Genomic DNA, 24,941 nt, shown 5'->3' on the forward strand with positions numbered 1-24,941 from the left:
AAAGGCTCTTTTGCATTCTTACCTTTAGAAGCTGCAGAAACCAAGGGCCAGGAGGGAAAGCATCAGATATTGGAAAGAAATAGAACAGGAATTACACATGGTTCTTGGTTACTGTCAACAGTTTATAGCTTAGTCACCCAACCTCTCAAAGGCACTCACCAACCCCTACTAATTAAATAATCTGTCTGGAAATGACACTTTAAGACAGAAGCATAATCCGTTTAATATTAAAACTATCAAAATGGGCCCAATCTGAGCTTTTGGTACCACAGTCTTATATCCTTGTTAGTTATACAGACACAAAATACTTACAAGTAACAGTTCTCTTTCCTAACCCCAGGAACCCCATAATACAAGAACAGTTTCTTTTCCTTGGAATGGAAAAATCAATGTCTCTTCGTCCTGACACTCCCTTTTCTACCCTTACCCAGTGAAGGGAAAAGCAAAGGAAACCCACTTAAGGGACATGGTAAGCTCTCTATGTCTGGAACTTAAAAGGGAGGGTACTCACTCTTGGTCTGGGCGGAGAAGGCAAGGGTAAGTTTGGCAAAAAGTTCATTGTTCTCAAAGCGGTCCTCCTTCACCTTTGTCCAGAAGCAGTCCTGGGAAAGGTCCTCAGCCACAAACTGTGCAGAGAGACAAGGGATAAGAGCTACTAGGGTCAGCACTAAACGCCCTATGCTAGGACTCTAATTCTCAACGACGTTGACTAGCCTGTGCTGAGAATCAGACAGTAGCTGTGCCCTTCATGGGGGAATCAGAAATAATAATGCTTCTGGTCTGTCCACTGGTAATCAGTCAGGAATCAAAAACAGTTATGCTGATTTTCTTCCTAACCCCAAATCTCCTGGTTTCAGAAGCATTCAAGTCTCATTCCAGTGTGCCTTGCTCTACATATCCACATCAATCTGGCTATGTTTTACTTAGTTTCTAGAAGCAAAAGACTGAGCCAACCACAGGGTTTACCAGCACACTCTCAGTCAACTGCACTCTAGAAAAATGATAACTGTTAAATTACTGTGGTGCTCATAATATCAAAGAAAGGGCAAAATGTATTAAGTGAGGTTAAATTTAACTAAGACATATTCATACAGGGTCCACAGATCTTTCTGTGGTAGCATCTGAAATATAGATGTTATACAAACATAAACACAAGTAGAACCTGAAGATGGACAGACATGAGCCCTAACACTGGGTAGCCTACCCATGCACGAAACATAAGGCAAGGCAAGCAGTTTAATATCTACTGACGAAGAAAAGCTTACCTTGGACCAGTTTGGCCTCCGGAGCTGCACCTCTGGCTTATAAACTTTTTTTGGGGTTAATCCAAATGGCAGAACTGGGGCCGCAGGAACCCCAAATCCAAAGGGGGGAGGTGGAGGCACGCCCATACCAGGTGGAGGTGGAGGAATGCCAGGTGCTCCAGGAAAAGGGGGAGGGGGAGGAGGCAGTCCTGGTCCTCCAGGCAAGGGAGGGGGTGGGGGAACGCCAACACTTCCAGGCAAAGGAGGAGGTGGTGGTGGTATACCTGTACCTCCAGGCAAAGGGGGAGGTGGGGGGATGGCAGTAGCCCCAGGCAAAGGGGGAGGTGGGGGGATGGCAGTAGCCCCAGACAAAGGGGGAGGTGGGGGGATGGCAGTAACTCCAGGTAGAGGAGGAGGTGGAGGGATGGCAGCACTGCCAGGCAATTGGGGGGGAGGGGGTATACAAGCACCTCCAGGTAGAGGAGGAGGTGGAGGGATACAAGTACCTGGAGGCAGAGGAGGGGGTAGTGGGACTGCACCTCCAGGAAGAGGGGGTGGGGGTGGAGGAGGTGGAATAACAGTGCCAGAGTCACCAGGCAGAGGAGGGGCAGGGGGAACAGCAGCACTGCTAGAAACGGAAGGTGCAACAACCACAGCAGAGAGAGAAGCCATTTCATTCTTGGCATCTTCTAGTTCTTTTGACAGCTTGGCAACCTAAAGAAGCAACACACAAGAAAGTACTTCTGACCCTACTTCAAGGAGACTGGGGTTGGAAAGGACCTAAGAAATCACTTAACCCATCTTTTTGTTTAACTGCAGACGGACTGAGTGGTCACAAGATCACATGGCTCTCCTGTCACAAAGCTAGAACTCAAGTCTTTGTGTTCTTATTTTAAGTGTGCTTTGAGTAAACACTCAGTATAAAACTGAACTATGTGCTATGCAGGCAGCCCCACAACTGTGCAAACAAGTCAGCAGGACTGCAGGTCGCCTAGGCATTTGTAACTGCAGAGAAAAGAGAGCGAGGCTGTCAGAACCATAAGCTAAGTTGGACAGAAAGGCAAGTCAACATTTTAGTATTTACCCCTAAGTGTATTATTTCTGGATACTGCTGTAAGCAACTTTTATCACTCTTTACATTTTTCTGTATTTTCTAAATTTTTGTCTTATATATATATATTTGCTCCCAAAACTAAAAACAGTAAATGACAGTTTAAAACACCATCTAATAACTGCTCTTCCCTCGCATGGGGAGCCTAAGGAGCCAAGAACAGTGTAGCAGAGCTGAGCTACAGAGAGCAGCTGCAGGCACGGAGCCATCCCTGCTCAGACGTTACCTCTCCTGTCAGCTTGGACACCTCTGCTTCCAGGTCTTGTTTTTGTGCAGTGATCTGCTGCTTTTCAGAATCCAAGGCATCCTTTTCTCCTTGAAGATCCTGAAGTTTCTGCTCAAAGTCATTTTCCATCTTTTTCATTTCTACTTGTAACTCATGCCGCGCTGTTAATTCTGAATCCAACTAAAGAAGGGGGGGAAAAAACCAACTCAGGCTCCCAGCAAACTTTCTGTTATAGCTCAGCTATCAACACAAACCTAGAGTCACCTGGGAAGAGGGAGCTACAAATGAATCACTGCTCAAATCAGATTGGTCTGTGGTTCCTGTTTGTGACGAATCCTCCTAACTGCTAACTGATGCAGGAGGATTCAGTCCACCATGAACTGTGCCATCCCTAGCTAGGCAGGTAGACCTGGGATGTGTAAGAGGTAGCGATCAAGCCAATGGGAAGAGACAGTAAGCAGCATTCCTCTAGTTTCTGCTTCAGCCTCCAGCCGAGGCTTCTCTTGATGACAGACTGTAAGATGATCTAGTCTTGATCACAGCAAGGCTGCTCTTCACCCCAGAAAAGAGCCTAAGTGCTAGTCCCTAGAATTTACTGCTCTGTCCCAACTCTACTCTTCAGACCCTACTGACCACCTCCCAAGTAACGATTAGAAAAGAGTGAGCAGCACGGTCTTGACCTTAACATCAAAGTTAAAGGAAAAGAGAATGAGACATCATTTTCTGTTTTCCTACTTTTATAGGTAAAAACCAAGCCAACTAACCCAAGACATGAAAGACCTTTAACCACATCCTGGTTAGTTTTATGTCAACTAAATACAAGCTAGAGTCATCATAGAGGAGGGAGCCTCAATTGAGAAAATGCCTCCATAAGATTCAGCTATAAGACATTTTCTTAGTTAGTAATCAATATGGGAGGGGCCAGCCTATTGTGGGTGGGGCCATTCCTGGGCTGTGGTCCTGGGTTCTATTAAGAAAGCAAGCTGAGCAACCCATGAGGAGCAAGCCACAGTAAGCAGCACCCTCTATGTCCTCTGCATCAGTTCTTGCTTCCAGGATCCTGCCCTGCATGAGTTCTTGACTTCACTGCTGAACAAGTCATGGTGCCTTATCACAGCAATAGTAACCCTAACTAACATAAACCAGGACAGCTGCAGTGCACCGTTCCAGCCACAAAAGGAATCCTTAAGTACTATAGAGATAAAAGGAACTTGAGATGCACACTTATATAGAATGCCATATGTCTTTGCTGTCTTGTCTGGTGTCCCAAGAACTATACAAGATCACCTCTAGCTTTTTTTTTTTTTTTTTTTTTTAAAAAGATTTATTTATTATATGTAAGTACACTGTAGCTGTCTTCAGACACTCCAGAAGAGGGCGCCAGATCTCGTTACGGATGGTTGTGAGCCACCATGTGGTTGCTGGGATTTGAACTCTGGACCTTTGGAAGAGCAGTCGGGTGCTCTTACCCACTGAGCCATCTCACCAGCCCCACCTCTAGCTTTTCATTTCACATTAATACCCCCTTTACCGCTAACAAAAAGATTTTTCTTTAGGAATCTTTAGATTCTGAATACTTTCAAAATATCATAGACAATACTGTTCTCAAATATCAAAAACCTAATTAGCTTCAAAAAAAGGATACACTCCAAATTTACTTGTGTTATGTGTTGCATACACACATTTGTGGATGATGCTAGAGAGTGAACCCAAGTTTCACACATAAGGAAGCCCTCTAGCCTGATCTCCTCATACACACCTTTTTTTCCAGCTCTGTAGCTTTGGCCTCAGATTTTTCCACCTTTGTTTTATCAATCATTTGATCTGAAAAGAAAAAGCAATTTGATCTGAAACAACATAGTAAGTCAAGTCTCAGTGCCAAGGTTGGCGTCTCTGCTCCTAAGCCTCAAACACACTCCAGGGCTATCCTTGCTGATGCTACCACTCTTAATGGTCTGCACTAGACCAAGAAATGTGAATTTCAGTTAACTATAATTTACAGTGTCCTCTAAGTTTTATCTATATAGTTGTTTCCTATTTTGTGTGTATCCAGTGTATATGAGTGTATATGTATGTGCTGAGTACAGGCGTGTGCATGTATGGAAATCAGACAACAACTATCAAGAGTGGTTCTTCCTTGCCACCATACGGAATCTGGGGTACAAAACTCAGGTCCTCGGCCCACATGCAAGCACATCTACTTATTGCCACCTTGCTGGCCCTTAACCTAGGATTTCTAAGTGCAACGCAAGGAAATCACTCGAAGGGTGCCTTTTTGTGACATTTATGATTCTAAGACCAGCAGGGTCAGAAAATACCTGAAGTCCCTGCAAGAAACAGGGTATAAGAAAGGGCAAGATTTTCACTATACAGAAATAAACTAAGGAGACCAAACAATCCCAGCAAGGAGGGTATACTGAGAACGAACTAAAATAGAGACTAGAATAATTTCTCTGAAAATTTCACTGAAAGATGAAAACAAAATGCAGACGTGCTGGGTGTTCAGAGGAGCCAGATATAAAAGCACGCTTACCAACCAGTCTCTCAATATCAATCTGCAGATGTCGGCACTTGAAGTCAGGATCAGTCCCATTTTTGTGTAGAACTATCTGAGAAACACATTCTTCAATCAGTTTATAGTACTGTGGCCTATGAAAGAAACAAAACAGATTTAAAAAGGAAATAAAAAAATGTATCTTCCAGAAGTATTCTGGATCAAGAAGTGTTAACCGCTTTGACATTAAAAAGAATTAAGGATAAGCACTCCAGGAAGAACGCTGAGGAAGCTAAGAGAAGCTTCACTGCTGTGTTAGCAGATTCACCTCTTCTAGATCAGCTTTCATTCTTCCTACTTCAGATACTCAAAAGCTCTTACAGGTTGGGGGCTGTAGCTCAGTGGTAAAACACGTACTCAGTATGGGGAAAATGCTGAGTTCAACCCCAAGCACATAACTACCGACATGCATGTGCGCGCACACACACTTTTTTCAATTTTTTCTTTGTGTGTGATCTATGCATATGTACAGGTATAAAAGTGCCACAGAGGTCACGAGTATCACATGGAATTACAGGTAGTCTGTGGGTCTAATGTGAGTGCTGGGAACTGCTGGGTCCTGTGCAAGAGCAGTGTGCATGCTAAACTACTGAGCCATCTCTCCATCCACCAACATACTCTCTTAACATCTGCTTCCCAATGCCCAGGCTTGATTCCAGGCTTCTGCTCCTTCTTGTCATGCTACAGCCGATCTCTACTTCCAAGCAAGCAGAAAGAACTTTAGGTTCCCCTCTCTCTTTGTGGTCATGCTCACCCCACTTACCCACCACCTCCTAAGGACATTTTACTTTATACACAATATCCTATCCAAAGAGGTACCTTTCAAGTGAATTAAAGTAGTTGATATGCTATGTCAAACTCAACAGTAGACTTACAGTAGAAGTGGTAGTAGCTTCTACTACTATTGATTTGACAAAATCAATTTCCTTTAGATCTGTAACTAATGAACCTGATCCAGTCTTTTTTTCATTTCTTTTTACCTTTCTAGAACAATCTTTGAATTTAAGGATGCTGTTTTTCCATTTAGACTCAAATTTTCCCATACGCATTATCAGCTTACCTGGCTTCATAATCATTTCGGACCAACAGGAGATGCTGCAAGATAGACAGGAAGTGTGGCTCTGCCTTTGAATCTTTCACTGTGTTTAAAATAATCTGGAAAACTTCACCAAAGTCAGTAGAAAGAAGGACAAGCTAAGGAAGTCAAGTAATTAGAAGCTGTTTGACAGGTTGCTTGTTCAACAGAAGCTAAGAGAAAGGATCAAGATACCACTTCTACCGTAACAGCTGTTCCTAAAACACCACTAGTTTCTTCACCAAGAGTGGCACTGTCCATAGACACAGGATCCCTCCCTCTAGCTTGAAGAAACTAAAAAGAGAACCATCCCAAAGTCACTTGTGGCAGGGGGGCAACTGTGTAATAGTATTATTGCTCATCAGTCCAAAGAGCTCTGCATCCCACCCTACATCCAGAAGTTATCGTGCTGTAGGTCTGGACAGATGTAAGGGCAATCTGGCTATAACATCTGTTACTTTAGTACTTGAATGACTGCCAGGGTGATGGGTGCCTTTATGTTAAAAAAAGGTCACCTTTACTAGCTTTCCTAGTCTATGCTGAAGTAAATAAAGACAACAGCTTTATTTATGTAAAATAAATAAATAAATTATATATATATATATGTATATGTATATGTATATGTATATATATATATATATATATATATATATATATATATATATATATAATTTGTTTTTTGCGACAGACTCTCACTGTATAGCCTTAGCTGGCCTGGAGTTCACTATGAAAACCAGGCTGGCATCAAACTCAGAAGAGATCCTGTCTGCCTCCTGAGTGCTAGGAGACAAACTCAAGGCATGTGCCACCACTCCCAGTCCTATGCCCTACTCTAAGTCGTCACTCTCCACACTATTCCATACATTCAGTCTATAAGTAAATGCACCACCTGTCTTGAACTCAGTCATCATTCATAAAAGGATATTCCATCTCCATGCGGATATCATCCAGCCGTCCCTTCAGATCAAAGAAATCTTCATCCCCTTGTTCATCAAACACGCACAGCTGTACTTTCATATCTTCATTTTCAATCTCTCGAAGCTCCTGTCAATCACAGAAGTGGTGAGAGAACCCAAATCCAAGCCTTTCCCACCTAGTGTTTAAATTGAAAACCAGAATCACCTCAGAGATGATCAGGGCTGGAAGAGCAGGAAGGCCAGTCCAGCCTTTCTAAGGAAAGGTTCCATCTTACCTGCAACACCTGATGCAGCCCCAGGCGCATCAGCTCACTTCGGATGTGAACTCGGAAGTCCAGTTCCTCAGCTGGAGTGATGAGAGCATTGATGAGCTGTAGGCATCCCACCTGAAACAAGCAAATGCAGCGGCTGTGTCAGCAGTCAACCTGATGGACAAGGATTCCACTATTTATATACATTCTGGAGCTCCACAAAAGATACAGAATAAAAACTATAGAGAAGAAATGTATGCTAGAGCAACAAAATGAGCACAACTCCGGAGAACTGAGGCACTTAAATGAATCCAAGGAAATACTATGTTACCATAATCATTAACCTTTATTAATACCTTTCCTAAGGTATTAATAAATAACTGGTTTATCCTATCAATATCACAAGGAGAAAAGTAGTTCTTTGCTTTTTAGAGAACAAAAACTTATTTTCCTTTAGGAAAAGGAAAACTAAAATATAAAAAATATAGCTAAGAACCACACTACATATTTTATTAAAAACTTAAAATCTGTATTAATTTCAATTTTATGTGCATGTGCACATGCGTGTGTGTGTGTGTGTGTGTGTGTGTGTGTGTATGTGTGTGTGTGCGCGCGTGCGTATGTGGGTGCGTGTGTGTACACGCACGCATGCCAATGCTCAAAGAGGCCAGAGTTATCAAATACCCCTGGCATTGAGTTATCCCCAGCTGTGAGCTGTCTGACATGGGTGCTGGGAACTGAACTAGTGTTCTGGAAGGGCAGTATATGGTCTGAACTGACGGGCCAACTCTCCAGCCTCCATATATTCTATTACAAAGCCAAATAACACTAAATCTGGTGGTGTAGACCTGTGTGCCTCAGAAGGGAGGAAGATCACCAAGACTAGCCTGGGCAATTACCAGGACTTGGGAGGCTAGGACAAGAGGATCAGAGATATCTAGCTCAGACTATATAATGAGTTTGAGGCCAGTCCAGACTACAAAACAAAATAAAAATATCATGAAATAAGAAATTAAAAAGGGCTCCCCAGTTCCTTCCTCAGTGGTAGATCAGTAATGAGGGAGTTATCCAGCATAAGCAAAGCCCTACATTTATTTCCCATACCACAGAGAAATGAAGGACAGGTGAACTCTGGGCTTTCCGTTTGAATTCTACTCTATTCTCCTGTTGGAGCAGATTTAAGGGCATATACATACTTTGAGGGCAATAGAGGTCCCACTTTTTAATCCGTCCAGAAGTGGCTGGAAGCGTTCGACCTCATCCATTTCAGCTCTCTCTGTCATTGCCTCTAGAACTCGTTCATTCCTGCCCAAGAAAACAGAAAGAGAATTGCCCAGGTGCACTGACACAGACATGGAGAGATAAGACAGGGAACAAACCAACTAGGAAACAAGACATCACCAGTGCTTCAGATTTCTCAAATTATTTTTTTAACCCCCAACTGATACCAGTTTGAGAGAATAATTTCCTGAAACCCATTCCTAGATTCCTACTCATGAATACAAAGTTAAAATCTTTGAGCTATGAAATATAAGTTACTCTGACTTTTTAAGGACCATCTGATATTAATAGTACCATCAATATCCAATGCACATTACATGCGGTCCACTTCTAGAAAGCTATCCAACATAAATGCATAAATATAACAGAAATATGCATAGAAATGTTTATTATGACACCACTGGTAATGGTAAAATTCTTATCATCCACAGCAAGGTCAGAATCTGCTTCAGTGTACCTAAAGTCTAGAAACTGCAGAAATGTTAAATAAGTGAAACAGAAGGCAGATTCAGCATGTGGTATTTTATACACCTACATATAATATTTTACATAGCCACGAAGAATAAGGTAAATCTATTAAGTACCAATAAAAAAGAATGATGTCCAAAATCTGTTAGATAAAAATAACCTAGCTGAAGCCGGATGTGGTGGCACACACGTGACATTTCAGGACTCGGAAGGGTGAGACAAGAGAATCAGACGTGTCTAACCTGGACCATGAGTTTGAGGTCAGTCTAGACTACAAAACAATTCTACCTTTAAAAACCTACAGCAGGTACGTACGATAGGTGGGGTAGTGAGGGGTATTTGAAAAAAAAAAAAAAAGCCATATTTTACTTTTCTTAAACCAACGCTTCCAAGAAAACAAAAACCTATTCTATATATGAAATGGTTTATAGGCATAAACTATAATAATATCTCAGCTCTAAGACTGCAAGATTTCTAAGAATCAAGGAAATAGAATGTTTATGCTTAGAAAAAAACTATATGAACTCTACCTAAGCCATTAGCAATGGGTTTTTTTCAAAGCAGGATTTCAGGGGGAAAGTGAATTGTTATTTTTATTTCATATACGTTTATAATATTGTTGGATTAATAAAACAATAATGAGCTGCACCTCATTACTAATGACGATGGTACACTTCTTTAATCCCAGTACTCCAGGAGGCAGAGGCAGGTGGACCTCTGTGAGTTCAAGGCCAAACGGGTCTAAAGGATTAGTTTAAGGAAAACCAGGGTTACACAGAGAAAATGTCTCCTCACCTGTTTCTAAAATTAAACACAGATGACAATAAAAAAGGAAACCTTTGTTCCAGGTAAAACAGTATTAATGGAGATGTAGCAGATAAGCTGTACTAGCTGAGTTTTATGTCAGCTTGCTAGAGTCATCTGAAAGGAGTAACCTCAATTGAGAAAATACTTGTCCATAAGATGGACTGTTAGGTGTTTTCTTAATTAGTGACTGATATGAAAGTGCTCAGCCCATTGTGAGTGGGGCCATCCCTGGGTTGGTAGTCCTGGATTCTATAAAAAAGCAGACCAAGTCAGCCATGGGAAGTAAGCCAGTAAGCTGCATTCCTCCATGACTTCTGTATCAGCTCCTGCCTCCAGGTTCCTGCCATGCTAGATCCTGTCCTCACTGCTTTTCATGATGAACTGTTGTATGGAAATGTGAGTGAAATAAGCCCTTTCCCTCCAAGTTGCTTTGGTCATGGTGTTTCAGCACAGCAATAGTAACCGTATCTAAGATATAAGCCTACTACACTTTTTTTTCATTTAAAAATGTATTGCTTTATGCATGTTGGGTTTTACCTGTCTGCGTGTCTGTGTCTATATGTTCATGGCTGGTGCCCAGATATGAGAAGTAGGCATTGGATTTTCTGGATTGAAGTAACAAACTATTGTGGGTGCTGGGAATAGAATCTGGGTCCCCGAGAATAACAACCAGTGTTCTTATCCTCTGAGCCATCTCTCTTGCCTCCCTACTAGTCTTCAGTAGTCACATCAATTATTATCATTTAAGAAGCTTAAAATTGTTCTAATTCACATGGATTTGTGTGTACACAGACATCTATGTGCACATGGATATGTGTATGCATGTGCATAAATTAGAGGACAGCTTGTGAGAATCAGGTTTCCCTTTGCTATGCTGGTCCCTTACATCATTAGGCTTTGTAGCAATCGCCTTTACCCTCTGAGCCATTTCAATACCGTGCGTGTACCCTAGAGTGTGCTGTGATGTGTTCATGGTGTGTGCGTAGAGGTCAGAGTTACTGGGGTCCGTTCTCTCCTTCTACTAGGTAGGTCCTGAAAGATCAAACTCAGATAGTCAAGGCTTTGAGGCAAGTGCCTTTCCTGAGTCATCTTGCCAGCTACTATCTTTGTTCAAAATGCTTTAAATCATGTTTTAGAATTCATTTTTTACAAAGAGATTTTGGAATATTTGCATATACAAACTGAATTAACTTGAGGATGATATTCAAATCTAAACATGAAATTCACGTATGTTTCAAACACCTTATAGCCTGACAGTAATTTTATACTGTACTGCTAACAATACCGCACACATAACCATTTCACAGTATGGAATTTTCTACTTGGAGTATCACGATGGTATCAAAAACGTTTCTTTTTGGAGCATTTTGGATAATCAGATAACTCTACCTCTAAGGTTCTAATATTCACTTCTGAGAAAAAATATGGCCTTACGACTTGGTGTCCTAGACAGAGTGGACATCTAAGTAACTCCGCTTTCTTCTATGCTAAAGGAAGATGGTAAAATGGGAATGCAGAAATAGCTCTCCAGGCACATACATGTCCTCCGGCTGCGGCAGGATACAGAGGGCAGACAGCAGCTTAGCTGCATCAATCATCATATTGGGAACAGCAGGATCCATGGCTCTGACCAGCAGTAGGATTCCTTCTTCCGTCTCCAACATAGTTTTGATTCCAAACTGGAAAGACAAGAAGAAAGGAGGCAGGCTTAAGGGCAACCAGCGCTTATACAGAAGGACACGTTTAGGACTCCCTGTGACGAGAATGTATCTCCTCAATACATGGAGGGATGTTACCCCGAGGGCCTAGGAATATAAGCTCTTGAGATAGAGTAGATGCAGATAAGATTAACTAAATGACAGTGAAGTAAGGTATGTTCTTAATCCAATATGACTGGTCCTGATTGCCAAAAGAAATCTACCTCCAGACACACACACAGAGAACATCACAAGAACATGAAGCAGAAATAAGAGTGTTCCATCTATAAACCAGAGCCAGCAAACTACAAGAAAGCAGGAGAGGAGCCCAGAACACACACACACTATCCCACAAAGATCTGGCTGACATGGGATCTTGGACTTCAATCTTTCAGAACTGAGACAATACATTTCTATTGTGTAAGATACCCAGTTTGTGGACTCTAAGCTAGCACAGGAGTAGAGAACACTTTCCCAATAATGGCTAAACAGAAATGATTATAACAAAGTAAAATTTTTATGACACACATAATTTCACATCTTCATAACTTAAATTCCTTTGATTTTTATTGCCCCCTCAATCCTAAGGAGATGATTATAGTAAAATAAACTAGAAAAGAAAGTAGATTTCTACTCAAATAGTAACTGCAGACTCCCTGGGTCTAAAAGCAAAATGGATGAGAAAAAGAATCCTAACTTGGGAGTGGTGGTGGACACCTTTAGCACGGGTGAGGCAGAGGCAGGAGAACTGTGTAAATTTGAAGCTAGCCTGGCCTACATAGAGAGTTCTAACACAGCCAGGACTATGCAGTGTGATTCTAAAGCTGGAATGAATGCTGGAAGTAACAGCACAGTGGCACACTCCTGTAAGCCCCGCACTTGGGAGGTGGAGGCAGGAACGACTAGAGTTCAAACAAGCTTACGGGAAGCGTGGGCTGGGACAGATTTAACGTAGAGAATAGGGAAGTAAATAAAGCAAACATCCCTAAACAACTAACAAGCTTAATAAAGGGACCCTTAGCCTACTCCAAGTCAGGAGTTAGAACTAGGGAAAAGAATTCCATGGAGGCTCATGTATGTGGCTGTCAGCAAAGTACATTACAGTACAGAAAGGAGAGCCAAAGCTCTGAACCTCAGTTTCTTCTCCCTCTGGGGAGCTGCCAACAAAGGAGAAACAATGAGGATCTAGATGGGGGCTGGAGTCAAAAAACGGGGAAACTCTCACCTTGTTGTTCATGAAAGCCTTCAAACAGCGGATAATCTCATGCTGGTTCCGGCTGTCATAGTTTCTGCACACAGAAAACAGGATCAGCGAAGTCCCTTTACATTACAATGCATCTTTCCTGACGATTGTTCAATCTTGCAAAGCGGGACAATAGGAAAGCCTGCAACTAGTAGCTGAGTAGAATCTAACAGGCAGTTATGACTGCAGCCCAGCATGCTCAAAGACGACACTGCACTGTGATACCAAAGGCTGTCCAGCCCTACAGTACAAAACACTTCCCCCAGAAACACTAACAAAAGTAATCAGCTGGCTAATACCATTGTAATCTAAGATTTTAGTGTTAAATTAAAAACCTGCCAATTTGGGGCTAGGGCATAACTCAGTTGTACAATACTCGCCCAGCAAATGCAAGCTCTGAGTTTGAACCCCAATGATATTAAAACGTGCATTAAACATGCAAACTAAACTCTTATCCCTTAACTTTTTCTAGGCAGCTTGGCACTAAATTCTGTCAAGATTCTATCCCATCTATTACTCCTTGCCTACTACCTGAAAGGCTTCACATCTGAGTACACACAGGCCCAATCACTGTATTTTGTCTCAGAAAAGATTCCAGAAGTAGTGAACACTTTGGATGGCACCATGGCAGACTAAAATGGTTTCTGGTATTCACAGACTTTATCCCCACCCCAAAGACTAAACCCAAATTAATCAAGTATATGGCCAAGAAAAATCTCCAAGTGTGATAAGGCCCAGGCCAGATCACAGTACAGCTGAAAACGAAATCAGACCCTCTGTCCAGACAGAGAAAGAATTGGAGACTAATAATCTTACTGGTCTGTATCTCCCTCCCTCGATAATCTCATCCTCTTAGCTCCTCTACAATAAAACTGTCTTTAATCCAGCTGCATATTCACACCAAGCCCCCTCTGGCCCTCAACCTAGAAAATATAAAGACCCAGCATTCCTTACCCAGAAGTCTCCTCTTTCTCATCATGGAGTCGTTTGAGGATGTCCAATAAGGAGGCTAGGCCCTCAGCACCAAATGTCTGCACCCAACTGTAAGGAATGATCAAAGACAAATATCAACTTAAATCATAAAGGCTATTTGCCAAATCTTTCCTAGAAGCTCTTTAATCACAATCCAGACCTTTCTCATATTTCCCTGCCTCCTTTGATCGTCACCACCAGTGAACTACACATTGGGTTTCTGGTAGGTTTCTCAGAATTCTCACCTGACAGGGTTATTGTTGAGAGAGACTCGAAGGGACTCAAGGCAGCTAAGCAGGTGCATATCCCGCAAGCCCGACCTCAGTTCCTGGATGTACATCATGGCAGACCTAGAGCTCTCTTTCTGGTTCATGCCCTGGAAAGAGGCATACAGAGTGAGTAAATACTGGGCCCAATCATGAGTTTAAAAGATACCACACAGATACCCACTATACAAACTACCCAACTGCAACAAACTAAGTGACAGCTCAAACATAGTCCAGGAACCTAAGTGTAAGTCAGAAAGGTAGAGCTCATATGAGGTCAGTCAAGGTAGGCTTACAGAACAGGGTGGAGCAGAGCTGAAAGAGGCACGCAACAGTCTACAAACTCAGAAAAATAAGCAAGCCCAGAGTAAGGATGCAGCCTCCTGTGAGCACCTGCCCTAGAGCTTACAGCCTTGGAAGTGTGCAGATACTGGGACACCATCTCCCTCTTGATGACAATGTCCTTCTCTCGCAAAGGCTGCTGCTTCTCCTCATTCAGGTTCATATCCACCTAGCAAAGAGACAGAGAAAAAAAAATTACCTTGTAGGTATTTTTGATTTTGTTTTGAGACAGGATCTTACTATATATAGTTCAGGCCATCCTGGAACTCACTATGTAGACCAGACTTGTCTTGAACTCAGAGAAATCTCTACCTCTTGTAAGTTTTTAGTGTTTAATATTTATTATTCAACACTAAATTATTAGTAATGAGTTGGACACAATAAATCATTAGTGAACAAATATGTTTTCCTGATTCCTAGAGGCTTAAGTTATGATAACTAATAAAAATTTCTCAGGGATAGAATTTAATTAATTTCAGTACAGATCCCCAGACATCATCCTTGGTATGATGCCTGCATGCTGGGTATCTATCACTGGATACTTTAACATATGTACACTCACACACACTTCTGGGGGCTCCCTAGGGAATAATATAGTTGAATATTTTCTTTTGTACTGCTAAAAGGAAGCCATATATAATGTCTTCTGCATTGAAGGCTGACCTCATCTCTCCGGCACTGAATAACTGCTACCATAAAAAATCAACACCAACAAAATCTGACCCAACTCTGAGCCCTAAGCACTCATTCTGGCTATGTCAGGGTGTCCACCCAAAGTGTCCCTGTTCTCACTAAGGACCACAAAGTAAATCACAACCATGCATACACCTCACAACTACACTGACTTCAGATACAATCCTCAGAGGCCGTCTATTAGTAAGCTGGCTTCAGCACTCTCTTTCCATATCCCCACGAAACAGAGACCTCAGGCCTATTGCACTCCTCAGTTTATTCTTTGTACAGAGCTCAATGTAAAATGCTTCCCTACTACTTCTTCTCTAACTTAGCCTCAAAATGGTCACCACACTACCGCAGGGCTTGGTCCACTCGTATGACGTGTTTGTGGCTAGATACTGCCAGGAAGACATTAACAAAGTAGTCAGTAATCAGATATTCCCAAGTTTAATTCACAGATTCCAATCCTGTGGACTTGTACTTGCATATTTAACCATTATTTCATTGGGCCTAGATTTTTTTTTTAATAGTAAACATCAACTTAGGAGACCACACACTTAAAAACAACCACCACAGGCCGATGGACAAAGGCCCATAAACGTGTGCTGGGAAAGAGGCCTCAGAGCTTGGACGGTGGCTTACCAGCATCTGCTCAAAGAGGACAAGAACTTGCTCGTCTGAGATGTCCTGCAATGACTGAGCAGTGGGGTCATCTCCGTACGATGCAGAGGAGTTTCTATGAGCAGAATTGGGCTTTTCTTTCTCCTTCTTAATCCTCATGCTGGTAAATCTCTCCAGCTAAGAAAGAGAAAGAAGCATTAGCGCAATCCACATGTTAACACAACACAATCCGCAACTTAACAAGCCAAACACCAAAGAGCCAACCTTTTACCCTCTTGCACCTGCTTAGTACTTTTAGTTTACACAGCCAAGGTTTTTATGATAAGAAAGGAAGAAATCATTTTTGTTAGAACTAACACAGCCCACCAACTTTATCCCTATCTATAATAATGTGTAAGAGACAGCAATGCTGCATTAAGGTTTCAAACCTCTTTAGGCTGGTATGGTGGCACACCTTTAATCCTAGCATTCAAGAGGCAGAAGCAGGCAGATCTCTGGGAGTTCAAGGCCAGCCTGGTCTACATAGTGAGTTCCAGGACAGCCACAGCTACACAGAAAAACCCTATCTCCAAAAGTGAGAAACAAAAATTTAAAAATTTAAAACCCTTCTAAAAAGAAAACCGTTGTAAATTTCTCCTGCCATTTTTAAGCATTCTTAGCAGCATATAACCAAAAATATCTCAAGTATAAATTTATCTCAAAAAAATGTGTTTCCCTCTAGCCACCCAATAATAAATGTGACCAGGGTACATGAAGCTCTTTCCCTTCAGGAGGTATCTATAACCACAGAGTTTAAGATAAATAAGCAATATGGGACAAAGAAGTGACTGTCTTAAAATCAGGAGCTATTTCTTTCTCTTCTGTGTGTTCCATGGCACTTGAGATATGAAAATAGCCAGAGTTTAAAACTTATTCTTTCAAATCTTTTAGCATGACACCTACACAGCAAAGAATGCATTGCACTTTAGAGGTACATATGCTATTTCTCTGCTAAACAAATACTAATAACCCGTCCTTAAGTGTAAGTGCTGACAGGGGTAGAGGCTGCGGTAAGATTCGGCTTCATCAGCGCAACCCACTCAAAATACCAGCAGCCATATGCAAAAGAAAAAAGAAAAAAAAAGGTACTATAGGGCTTCAAAGATGTAAGTGGCATCTAGAATGCCGGATGAGTTCTAGTTTAAAACTGCCCAACCACGAAAGTAAAGCATGCAATAGGTTAAACGAAGTTAGAGAAGACCTCGAATATTCTGACGCTAGAACCCATGCTCTCATTACAGTTAAAGGAAGTCAAAGTTAAAATAGCTGGTGAATGTTAAAATAGAAAATAAGCTAGAGAAAACAAGAAGAAAATAGAGAAAATAGTAGAGAAAATGAGCTAGAACATGCACATGCCACACGGTATCTCCTTACCTCGTCTGCCATGAGCCGCTTCAAAGTCTGGGAAACAGAGAAAAGGAGGGAGAAGAAAAAGAAAAGAGATCAGTGGAATACCAAGGAACCTCCCAAACACCAAAACGGTTGAAGGGAGAAAGGAAGAGAAAATAAATGGAAAGGCCCTAAGCTACCTCCACACACTCAAAGATTTCTGGTAAGGGGCAGTCTTGGTGATAGAGAGAGTGGAGAGCTGAACAGACTCTAAAACCAATGACCAACCAACTTATGAGAAGTGTTCAACTTCATTAGTAAACAAGGAAATACAAGATAAAACCACACTGAAGTCTGGCCTAGTGGTGCAAGTCTATAATCCTAGCTACTTGGTAGGGTTACTGTGAGTTCAAGACTTGTTGGGCTAGAGTCAATCCAGAGCAGACCAAGAAACATGGTGAGTCTGTGTCAAGATTTTAAAAGGGAGATGAGGATGGGGTTAAATGTTCAGTGGTGGAGTCCTTGCCTACTATGTAAAAGACCAAGCATCATGAACAAACAGATAAAATCACAATGAAGTATCAGCTCATACTGGTAGACACACAGCATATATGTGAGACTCTGGATCTAATCCCTAGCTTTTCTATCTGTCTAGTTGTAAAGGAACAATGGCTTGCTCATACTTTGCTGGGGTTAGCACAAATCACTGGGCCAACTTTGGAAAACAAATGACATCATCTAGTAAAATTAAATGTAAATACATTATAATCCAACACAGCAATTGTAAGCATCAGCCCTGCTGAAATGAGCACTTAATTAACAAAAGCATGTGCGGATATATCATCATATCTGAATGAGAACGTCTGAATAGCAAGCAGAGCACACTGGTCCAACGGAAAAGAGCTCTTCAGAGAAAGTGAATAAACTTTCAACTATTCACAAATACAGAGACTCGTTCGTTCACTGTCACTAACAATAAGAACTTTATATAAAGAACAGTGCTTGGGATGTAAGCTTATAAAGGACATGGTTATCTTAAATTCCTAACAGTGATAACCTGTGATTACTATAGATTATGACCAAGGAGGAAGACAAAAAGGTCTCTGGGGTGTTTATGATTTTCTACTTCTTGACATGGTCAGTGATTATATAGTGTTAACTTTATAATTACACGGCGTTTTCTGTTTTCTTCTACATGTAATCACACACACCAACATGGGTACTTTAAAGTCTGAATGCTTTAAGACTAGGCAGGTTGGAAGTTTTTTTCACCCTACTCAACTTCAACCATACTTTGTTTTTGTTACTATCGATCAAAGGAGAGGGTTAATTGCCTCTTGACTTATTCAACTAATGAAAAATCCAGTCCTGTCTTCACCAGTTATTTATCTAGCCTTCTGATGACAGGATGACCCACTCCACTATGTTCATAATAGTCCTCATATCACAATTCAGTTAGGTCCAATATAAATTAAGAATAATTACTTTGCTCTCCCTGAAGAGGTCAAGTTTGCACTGACCACTAACACTTGCCTGAGAACATGGGAACCTTGTTCAACACCCAGGGAACTTCATGTTTACTGCTTGGAACTTCAAGTTTACTGTTTATTGGGGGCACAGACATAAGAATGACAAAGCTCTACCTAAGAAGACTACAAGATATTTCCCTACCACATAAATCTTACATAGTAAGGCACATCTGTAGTGGAGAGGTGAAAGAATGAGGATTAGGAGTTGAGCATCATCTTTGGCTACATAGTGAGACCAAGGCCAGCCTACAATATATTAGACCTCGTTTCAAAAAATATATACTAAGACAAGTGAAATAAAATAAAATAATCTGTGTTTTTAGTGTTCAACTTGGAGTAAGGACCATAGAAAGGAATCTATGCAGAAAAGCTGCATTTCCCAAATAAATCCGACAGAGGGCAGCAACACCCAGCAAAATAAATAACAGCACAGACCAGTTCTATTTCTGAACCCAATAAAATACCCAAACAAACAGCAAGCTCAGCCATTGATATGGAAACCTGTTACTACAGGACCCTGAGAATATGGCGTACTTACTCAATGAAACATGTTTCCTCTTACAGATTCTATACATAGTGTTTGAAATGGCTTTGTTCAATGTTTTAAAAGTAATTTTAAAATGTTTATATATAATTTGTATGTGCCCTGCATGTATGTACATATGTGCACCACATGTAGGTCTGGTGCCTGAGGAAGACAGAAGAGGCATTAGATCCAGTGGAACTGAAGTTGTAGGTGGTTGTAACATTCCATGTAACCACTGAGCCACCTCTCCAGTCCCCACCCAAATCATTAGGGTTTTTGTTTGTTTGTTTGTTATGGAGTCTGTGATGCAGATAAAGACATTCCTAGATCAGGAAAAGTGAAAGGATTGAAAACAATGCAAAGAAAAACAAAGAAAGGAAAAAGAAAAGGCTACTGAAGCTATAAGTATGCCCAGTGCCCCACATCCCTCCAACCTTCTTTTTGTTGTTGTTGTTGTTGTTGTTTGTTGTTGTTGTTGTTTGGGGGGGTTTTGGTTTTTTTTTTCGAGACAGGGTTTCTCTGTATATCGAACTCAGAAATCTGCCTGCCTCTGCCGGGATTAAAGGTGTGCGCCACCTCCCTCCCACCTTCTATAAACCTTTAAAGTACCCAGCTTTAAGTGCTTTTACTCACAAGCTTCCCCATCTTCTTTCTGCAAATCTGCAAATCCTTACTGTTCCCTGCCCAGGTGTACATCATACTTTCTGTCTCTCCAATGGGGTCCACTATATACCACCACTCAGACCTTCAACTACAAAAACAGAGGCGGAAAGACACATATACACTAAACTAAGATCATAAGACAGAAAAGCAGATCAGGTTCATGAACAGATTAATAACTTCTAGGTAAAAGATGCCACACCTGCTGGGGCCACGGTGGCATATGCCCTCAGTTCTAGCACTCAGGACTCATAGGTATGTGGATCACTGAGTTTGAGGCCAGTCTGGTCTATAAATCGAATTCCAGGAAATCCAGGACTACACAAAGAGTTTGGAGCTAAGATGAAAGGATGGACCATCCAGAGACTACCCCAACCGGGGATCCATCCCATAATCAGCCACCAAACGCAGATACTATTGCACATGCCAGCAAGATTTTGCTAAAAGGACCCTGATATAGCTGTCTCGTGTGAGGCTATGCCAGTGCCTGGCAAATACATAAGTGGATGCTCACAGTCATCTATTGGATGGAACACAGGGCCTCCAATGAAGGAGCTAGAGAAAGTACCCAAAGAGCTGAAGAGGTCTGCAACCCTATAGGTGGAACAACAATATGAACTAACCAGTACCCCCAGAGCTCATGTCTCTAGCTGCATATGTAGCAGAAGATGGCTTAGTTGGCCATCATTGGGAAGAGAGGCCCCTTGGTCTTACAAACTTTATATGCCCCAGTGCAGAGGAACACCAGGGCCAAGAAGTAGGAGTGGGTGGGTAGGGGAGCAGGGTGGGGGTGGAGGATATAGGGGACTTTCAGGATAGCATTTGAAATGTAAATGAAGAAAATATCTAGTAAAAAGTTGAAGAAGAAAAAAAAAGAAAGAAAAACAAAACAAAACAAAGGAGATAACAAACTGAGCCAAGATACCCAATTTTTCCCATTCTTGAAGGCCTCTCAAACTACAGAAAAGGTATCTCCCAGAAAGAAGTAAATAACGGAAGCAAAGTGACTACAAGATCCAAGAGAACAGGCTGGAGAGATGGCTCATTCAGTTAAGAGCACTGACTACTCTTCCAAAGGTCCTGAGTTCAATTCCCAGCAACCACATGGTGGCTTACAATCTGTAATGGGATCTGATGCCATCTTCTTGTCTGAAAACAGCTACAGAGTACTCATATACATATAATAAATAATTGTTTGAAAAAAGAAAATTCAAGAGAACAAGAAAGAAATAAAAAAGCAAAAAACCACAGATGGAGCATGTTAGATCCAAAGTGGCACCTCAAAATGGCAGTGCTGATGACACTGTTCTAAACAGAACTCAGGAGAATGTTATTGGATAAACAAGCCTAAGTGTGGGGATGGGGTAGGAGGGGTGGTTGTGGTTCTGTTTTCCAGAAAAGGAGATCTCATAAGGCCAGTTTCTGTTTACCAGGAACCACCCTTAATCTTGCCCCAAAGGTCAACTACCTCAGGCAAGGGCATCTAGTTCCTGTATCAGCTCAAAGACACCCCAGACACCCACAGCATACACACACACACACACACACACACACACACACACACACACACTGTTGACTGTCATACAAAATCTGCTTGCTTTTCCTCTCTTTTGCTCTTCTTTCTGCCCACCTCCCAAGATCCCCAGTAAACCTTTCTTTCTACCCATGCAGAGGTTTAGCTCGGTGGCTTCATTGTGATCTCAATTATAGGACAGAGGAAGACTAGTTGTACCAGCAGACACTGGAAGCAGAGTCCCAAATCAAAACTAAGAAGTGGTCAAATTACACTGAAAGACAACCTTCAAGGGGCTAGAATATCAGTACAAATTCCTACAAGAAACCACTCACATGGAAAGATACTAACCTAAGACTAAGGAGAAAGCCACTCAAACAGTAAAATCCCTAGGCACCCCCTTTACAATCCTGCCTCACCGTGCCTCTGGAGAACTACCCACCAGCAGCAGTCTACCAGTTAGTTCATTCTCGGGGAAGGGTACACAGATGACCCCTGCGTTGGAAGCACAGTTGTGGCACTCAGTGCATTTCTCCTGCAAAATCAGAGCCCTTAGCAAACTGGCCTTTTCATGAAAGACAGAAAGCTGGAAGAATCCTCTCTAAGGTGGAATCCTAAAGCAACTGACCTAGTCTAAGATCACTCACTGCCCAATACCAGAACCACTAAGTATGTGTAATGTCAAATATGGCTAGCTACTGCAAATGAACAATTACAATTTTTAACAAAATTTAAACCCAGAAATAAATATTTTACTGCTACTATGTTTGGAATACCTGAAGCTCTATACCTACCTTTTCATTTGTTTATGGACTCTAAATACAGATTAAGCCTCTCCTGAGAAAATTTAGCAACTGGCCCAAATATACCGAGCTTCTTCAACTTGATAAACAGTATCTACCAAAAAACAAACAACATAAAACCCTACAGTTAACATTATAATTAATAATGACAGGCTTGAGACTGTACAGCTAAGATCAGCAAAAGGGCAAGGATCCAACGTGCTCTTTTGGCCTCCAAGTATATACATACATGCAGATAAAGCATTCATACACATAAAATAAATACATACACATAAAATAATATAAAATTAAAAAGAGCATCAATGAACAAATATAGTATGAAATTGCAAACATAAAAAAATTCCATTAGAATTTCCTAAAATAAAATCCATAGGTATAAATCTAACAAAATATGTACAAGATCTAAAGCCATAAAAATCAAAGAAAGGATGTTCCATATTCATGAACAGGATGACTCAATTATGTTAGGATCAGGTTTCTCCAAATTTGATCTATAGATTAAAAACACTAATCGAAATCTCAAGTTATTTTGTGACTAACAAAAAATTGATTCTAAAATTTTAAGACATTTATATTTAAAAAAAGGAATATAGACTCAGATCTTATACTCGTCACCAAAATAAGACTCATATTGAGAATGATGGTACATGCCTGTGATCCCAACACTTAAGGAGGCTGAGGCAGGAGGATTGAATTTGAAGTCAGCCTAGGCTACAAAAATAAGATTGTCTCAGAAAGTATACAAACAGGGCTGGAGAAGTGACTATTGAGTAAAGATGCCTGCTACCAAGCCTTATGACCTGAGTTCAATCCCCAGAGCCCAAAGAATAGAAAGAACCAACTCCTGAGGGTTATCTAACCTCTGACCTCTGTGTGTATGCACATGCATGCATAAATTCATTCGTTTAAAAGGGGGGGGGAGGGGAAGCAAAGGAAAATAAGAAAGCTACAACGTCCTCTGCTATGGACCGAATTGAAATCTCCACCCGATACAGGCTTCTACTTCAAGGCTCAGTTAGCAGTAGCATTTTGGAAAGTTGTAGAACCTTAGGTGCAGTATTGGTAAAGGAAGAGGGTCATTGGGGTAAAGTCTCTTGGGGTACATTATCCCTGACAGCTTGTTCACCCCCTACTTTTCTATAAACCATTAAGTGAATAGCTTCCTACTGCCATGTCGTCTGTCCAAGTCCATGGTACCAGGGGACCTTGGACTAAGTCACTCTTCTTGAGCCTTAACAGAGTCAAGCTGGTGTAACAGTAAAGGCCTATAATCTCAGAGAGCAGGCATAGAGTTGTGACTCCTCCTTTCAGTGGTTTCTGTTGGGCATTTTTGGTTAGAGGAAAAGTACCTAATGCATACCTGGATGCTCAGAACAATGATGAAATGTTCTACCTCACTGCACCGAACAGACTCCCTAATAATGGAGAATGTTGGAAGATGTACACTTAAATGTACGCAACACATTTACTTAAAGTGTAAAACTGCGTTCAAGCTTTTAATGCCAAAGGATAGTTAATAAACCTTACTACGTTTTTGTCCTAAGAATGGAATGGGCAAACTTTAAAACAAATTCAAGTCATTTTTATTCTCCAAATGAGAAGTAATCACTCTTTATTGGCTCCTCTTTCTGATCTTCTCTAGGGACAGTGACAGACAAAGGTATATAAGCAAACACACCTGATATTTGCTCCTTCAACATTACAGCTTAAGTGTAAACATTTGTTAAGTTATATTAAAGATTTTCTTTATCAAAGGACCTTTCTAGATGTTGGATATTACACTGTATACTTATAACCCCAGTACTTAGGGAGGAAAATGAGAATTTTGAGGCCAGCAAGACCTTGTGTGAAAACTAACCAACCCTAAACCAGAAACTGGAGATATCAAATGCTAGGTTTCACCTTGGGTTTTCTTTCCTTTTTTCTTTCTTTTTTAAATGTTGTGGTGTTTTGTTAGTATCTATGTCTGGGTATGCCTGGGGCCTGTGGAAGGCAGAAGAGGTCACCAGATCCACCAGAAATGGAGTTATAGTCAGTTGTGAGCCGCCATGTGGGTGCTGGTAATTGAACCCAAGTCCTCTCTGGAAGAGCGATTTTAACTGAGCCACCTCTCCAGCCTCAATGATTATTTCTTTAAAAAGTCAGTGTGTTAGAATTAAATTGAACATTGCTTACACAATTATGAGTTACACCTAAATTTACAGGATTTTGCTCATTTTTTAATGCTTAGAACTTACATTTTAAATATTTTATCTAAAATTATAATGTTGTTATGCAGGAAGCATATTATGTATCATGTTATATCATATTAGGTGACATGTTATGTATCAAAAGTTCTAAAAATGTTTCTGTGAAATATTTGGTGGTTTTGGTGGTGGTGTGGTGGTGGTGGTGGTAGCATTTTTGTTTCTGAAACAGGTTCTCACTGTATAGCCTTAGCTTGCCTGGAATTCACTATGTAGGCCTGGTCTGATTCAAACTCAAGCGATCTGCCTGACTCTTGCCTCCCAAGTGCTAGAATTTAAACATGTATCACCATGTCCAGTATGTGAACATATTAGTATACTACAGTGAGAATTTGTATTTTATATGTAGAGAGGAATAAAAGTTAATTTATATTCAGACTGGAAATTTATGTTTTGAATTTTGAATAATTTATATTCAAACCAGTTAACAGTGTAACTGTTCTTGAACAACCCCTATACTGTAAAACTGGAATTTCTACAAATCCTAGTTTAAATTTGGTTAAAACAATAAAATAGTTGCAATGCAGTTTGGCAACTGATTCTAAG

At 41.0% G+C, this 24,941-nt stretch overlaps 1 protein-coding gene across 2 annotated transcripts in view; it reads right to left on the reverse strand.

Annotated features, from left to right (window-relative positions):
* Diaph1 (diaphanous related formin 1) overlaps positions 1-24,941 on the reverse strand; it is a 95,211-nt gene that overhangs the window by 48,988 nt on the left and 21,282 nt on the right. The window contains exons 2-18 of one of the 2 annotated variants that reach the window (XM_021150286.1): positions 17,164-17,190; positions 15,772-15,927; positions 14,522-14,623; positions 14,092-14,222; positions 13,829-13,915; positions 12,857-12,920; positions 11,474-11,613; positions 8,575-8,683; positions 7,403-7,513; positions 7,136-7,254; positions 6,196-6,312; positions 5,115-5,230; positions 4,341-4,405; positions 2,582-2,761; positions 1,266-1,958; positions 512-626; positions 23-31 (exon numbers count right to left, since the gene is read on the reverse strand). In XM_021150286.1, the coding sequence (XP_021005945.1) occupies positions 23-31; positions 512-626; positions 1,266-1,958; positions 2,582-2,761; positions 4,341-4,405; positions 5,115-5,230; positions 6,196-6,312; positions 7,136-7,254; positions 7,403-7,513; positions 8,575-8,683; positions 11,474-11,613; positions 12,857-12,920; positions 13,829-13,915; positions 14,092-14,222; positions 14,522-14,623; positions 15,772-15,927; positions 17,164-17,190 (2,341 nt within the window). The remainder of the gene's footprint in view (positions 1-22; positions 32-511; positions 627-1,265; positions 1,959-2,581; positions 2,762-4,340; positions 4,406-5,114; positions 5,231-6,195; positions 6,313-7,135; positions 7,255-7,402; positions 7,514-8,574; positions 8,684-11,473; positions 11,614-12,856; positions 12,921-13,828; positions 13,916-14,091; positions 14,223-14,521; positions 14,624-15,771; positions 15,928-17,163; positions 17,191-24,941) is intronic. The other variant, XM_021150287.1, reaches the window with a different exon arrangement.

This window comes from Mus caroli, chromosome 18 (genome assembly GCF_900094665.2).
Source record: "Mus caroli chromosome 18, CAROLI_EIJ_v1.1, whole genome shotgun sequence".
In the NCBI taxonomy this organism is placed as follows: domain Eukaryota; kingdom Metazoa; phylum Chordata; class Mammalia; order Rodentia; family Muridae; genus Mus; species Mus caroli.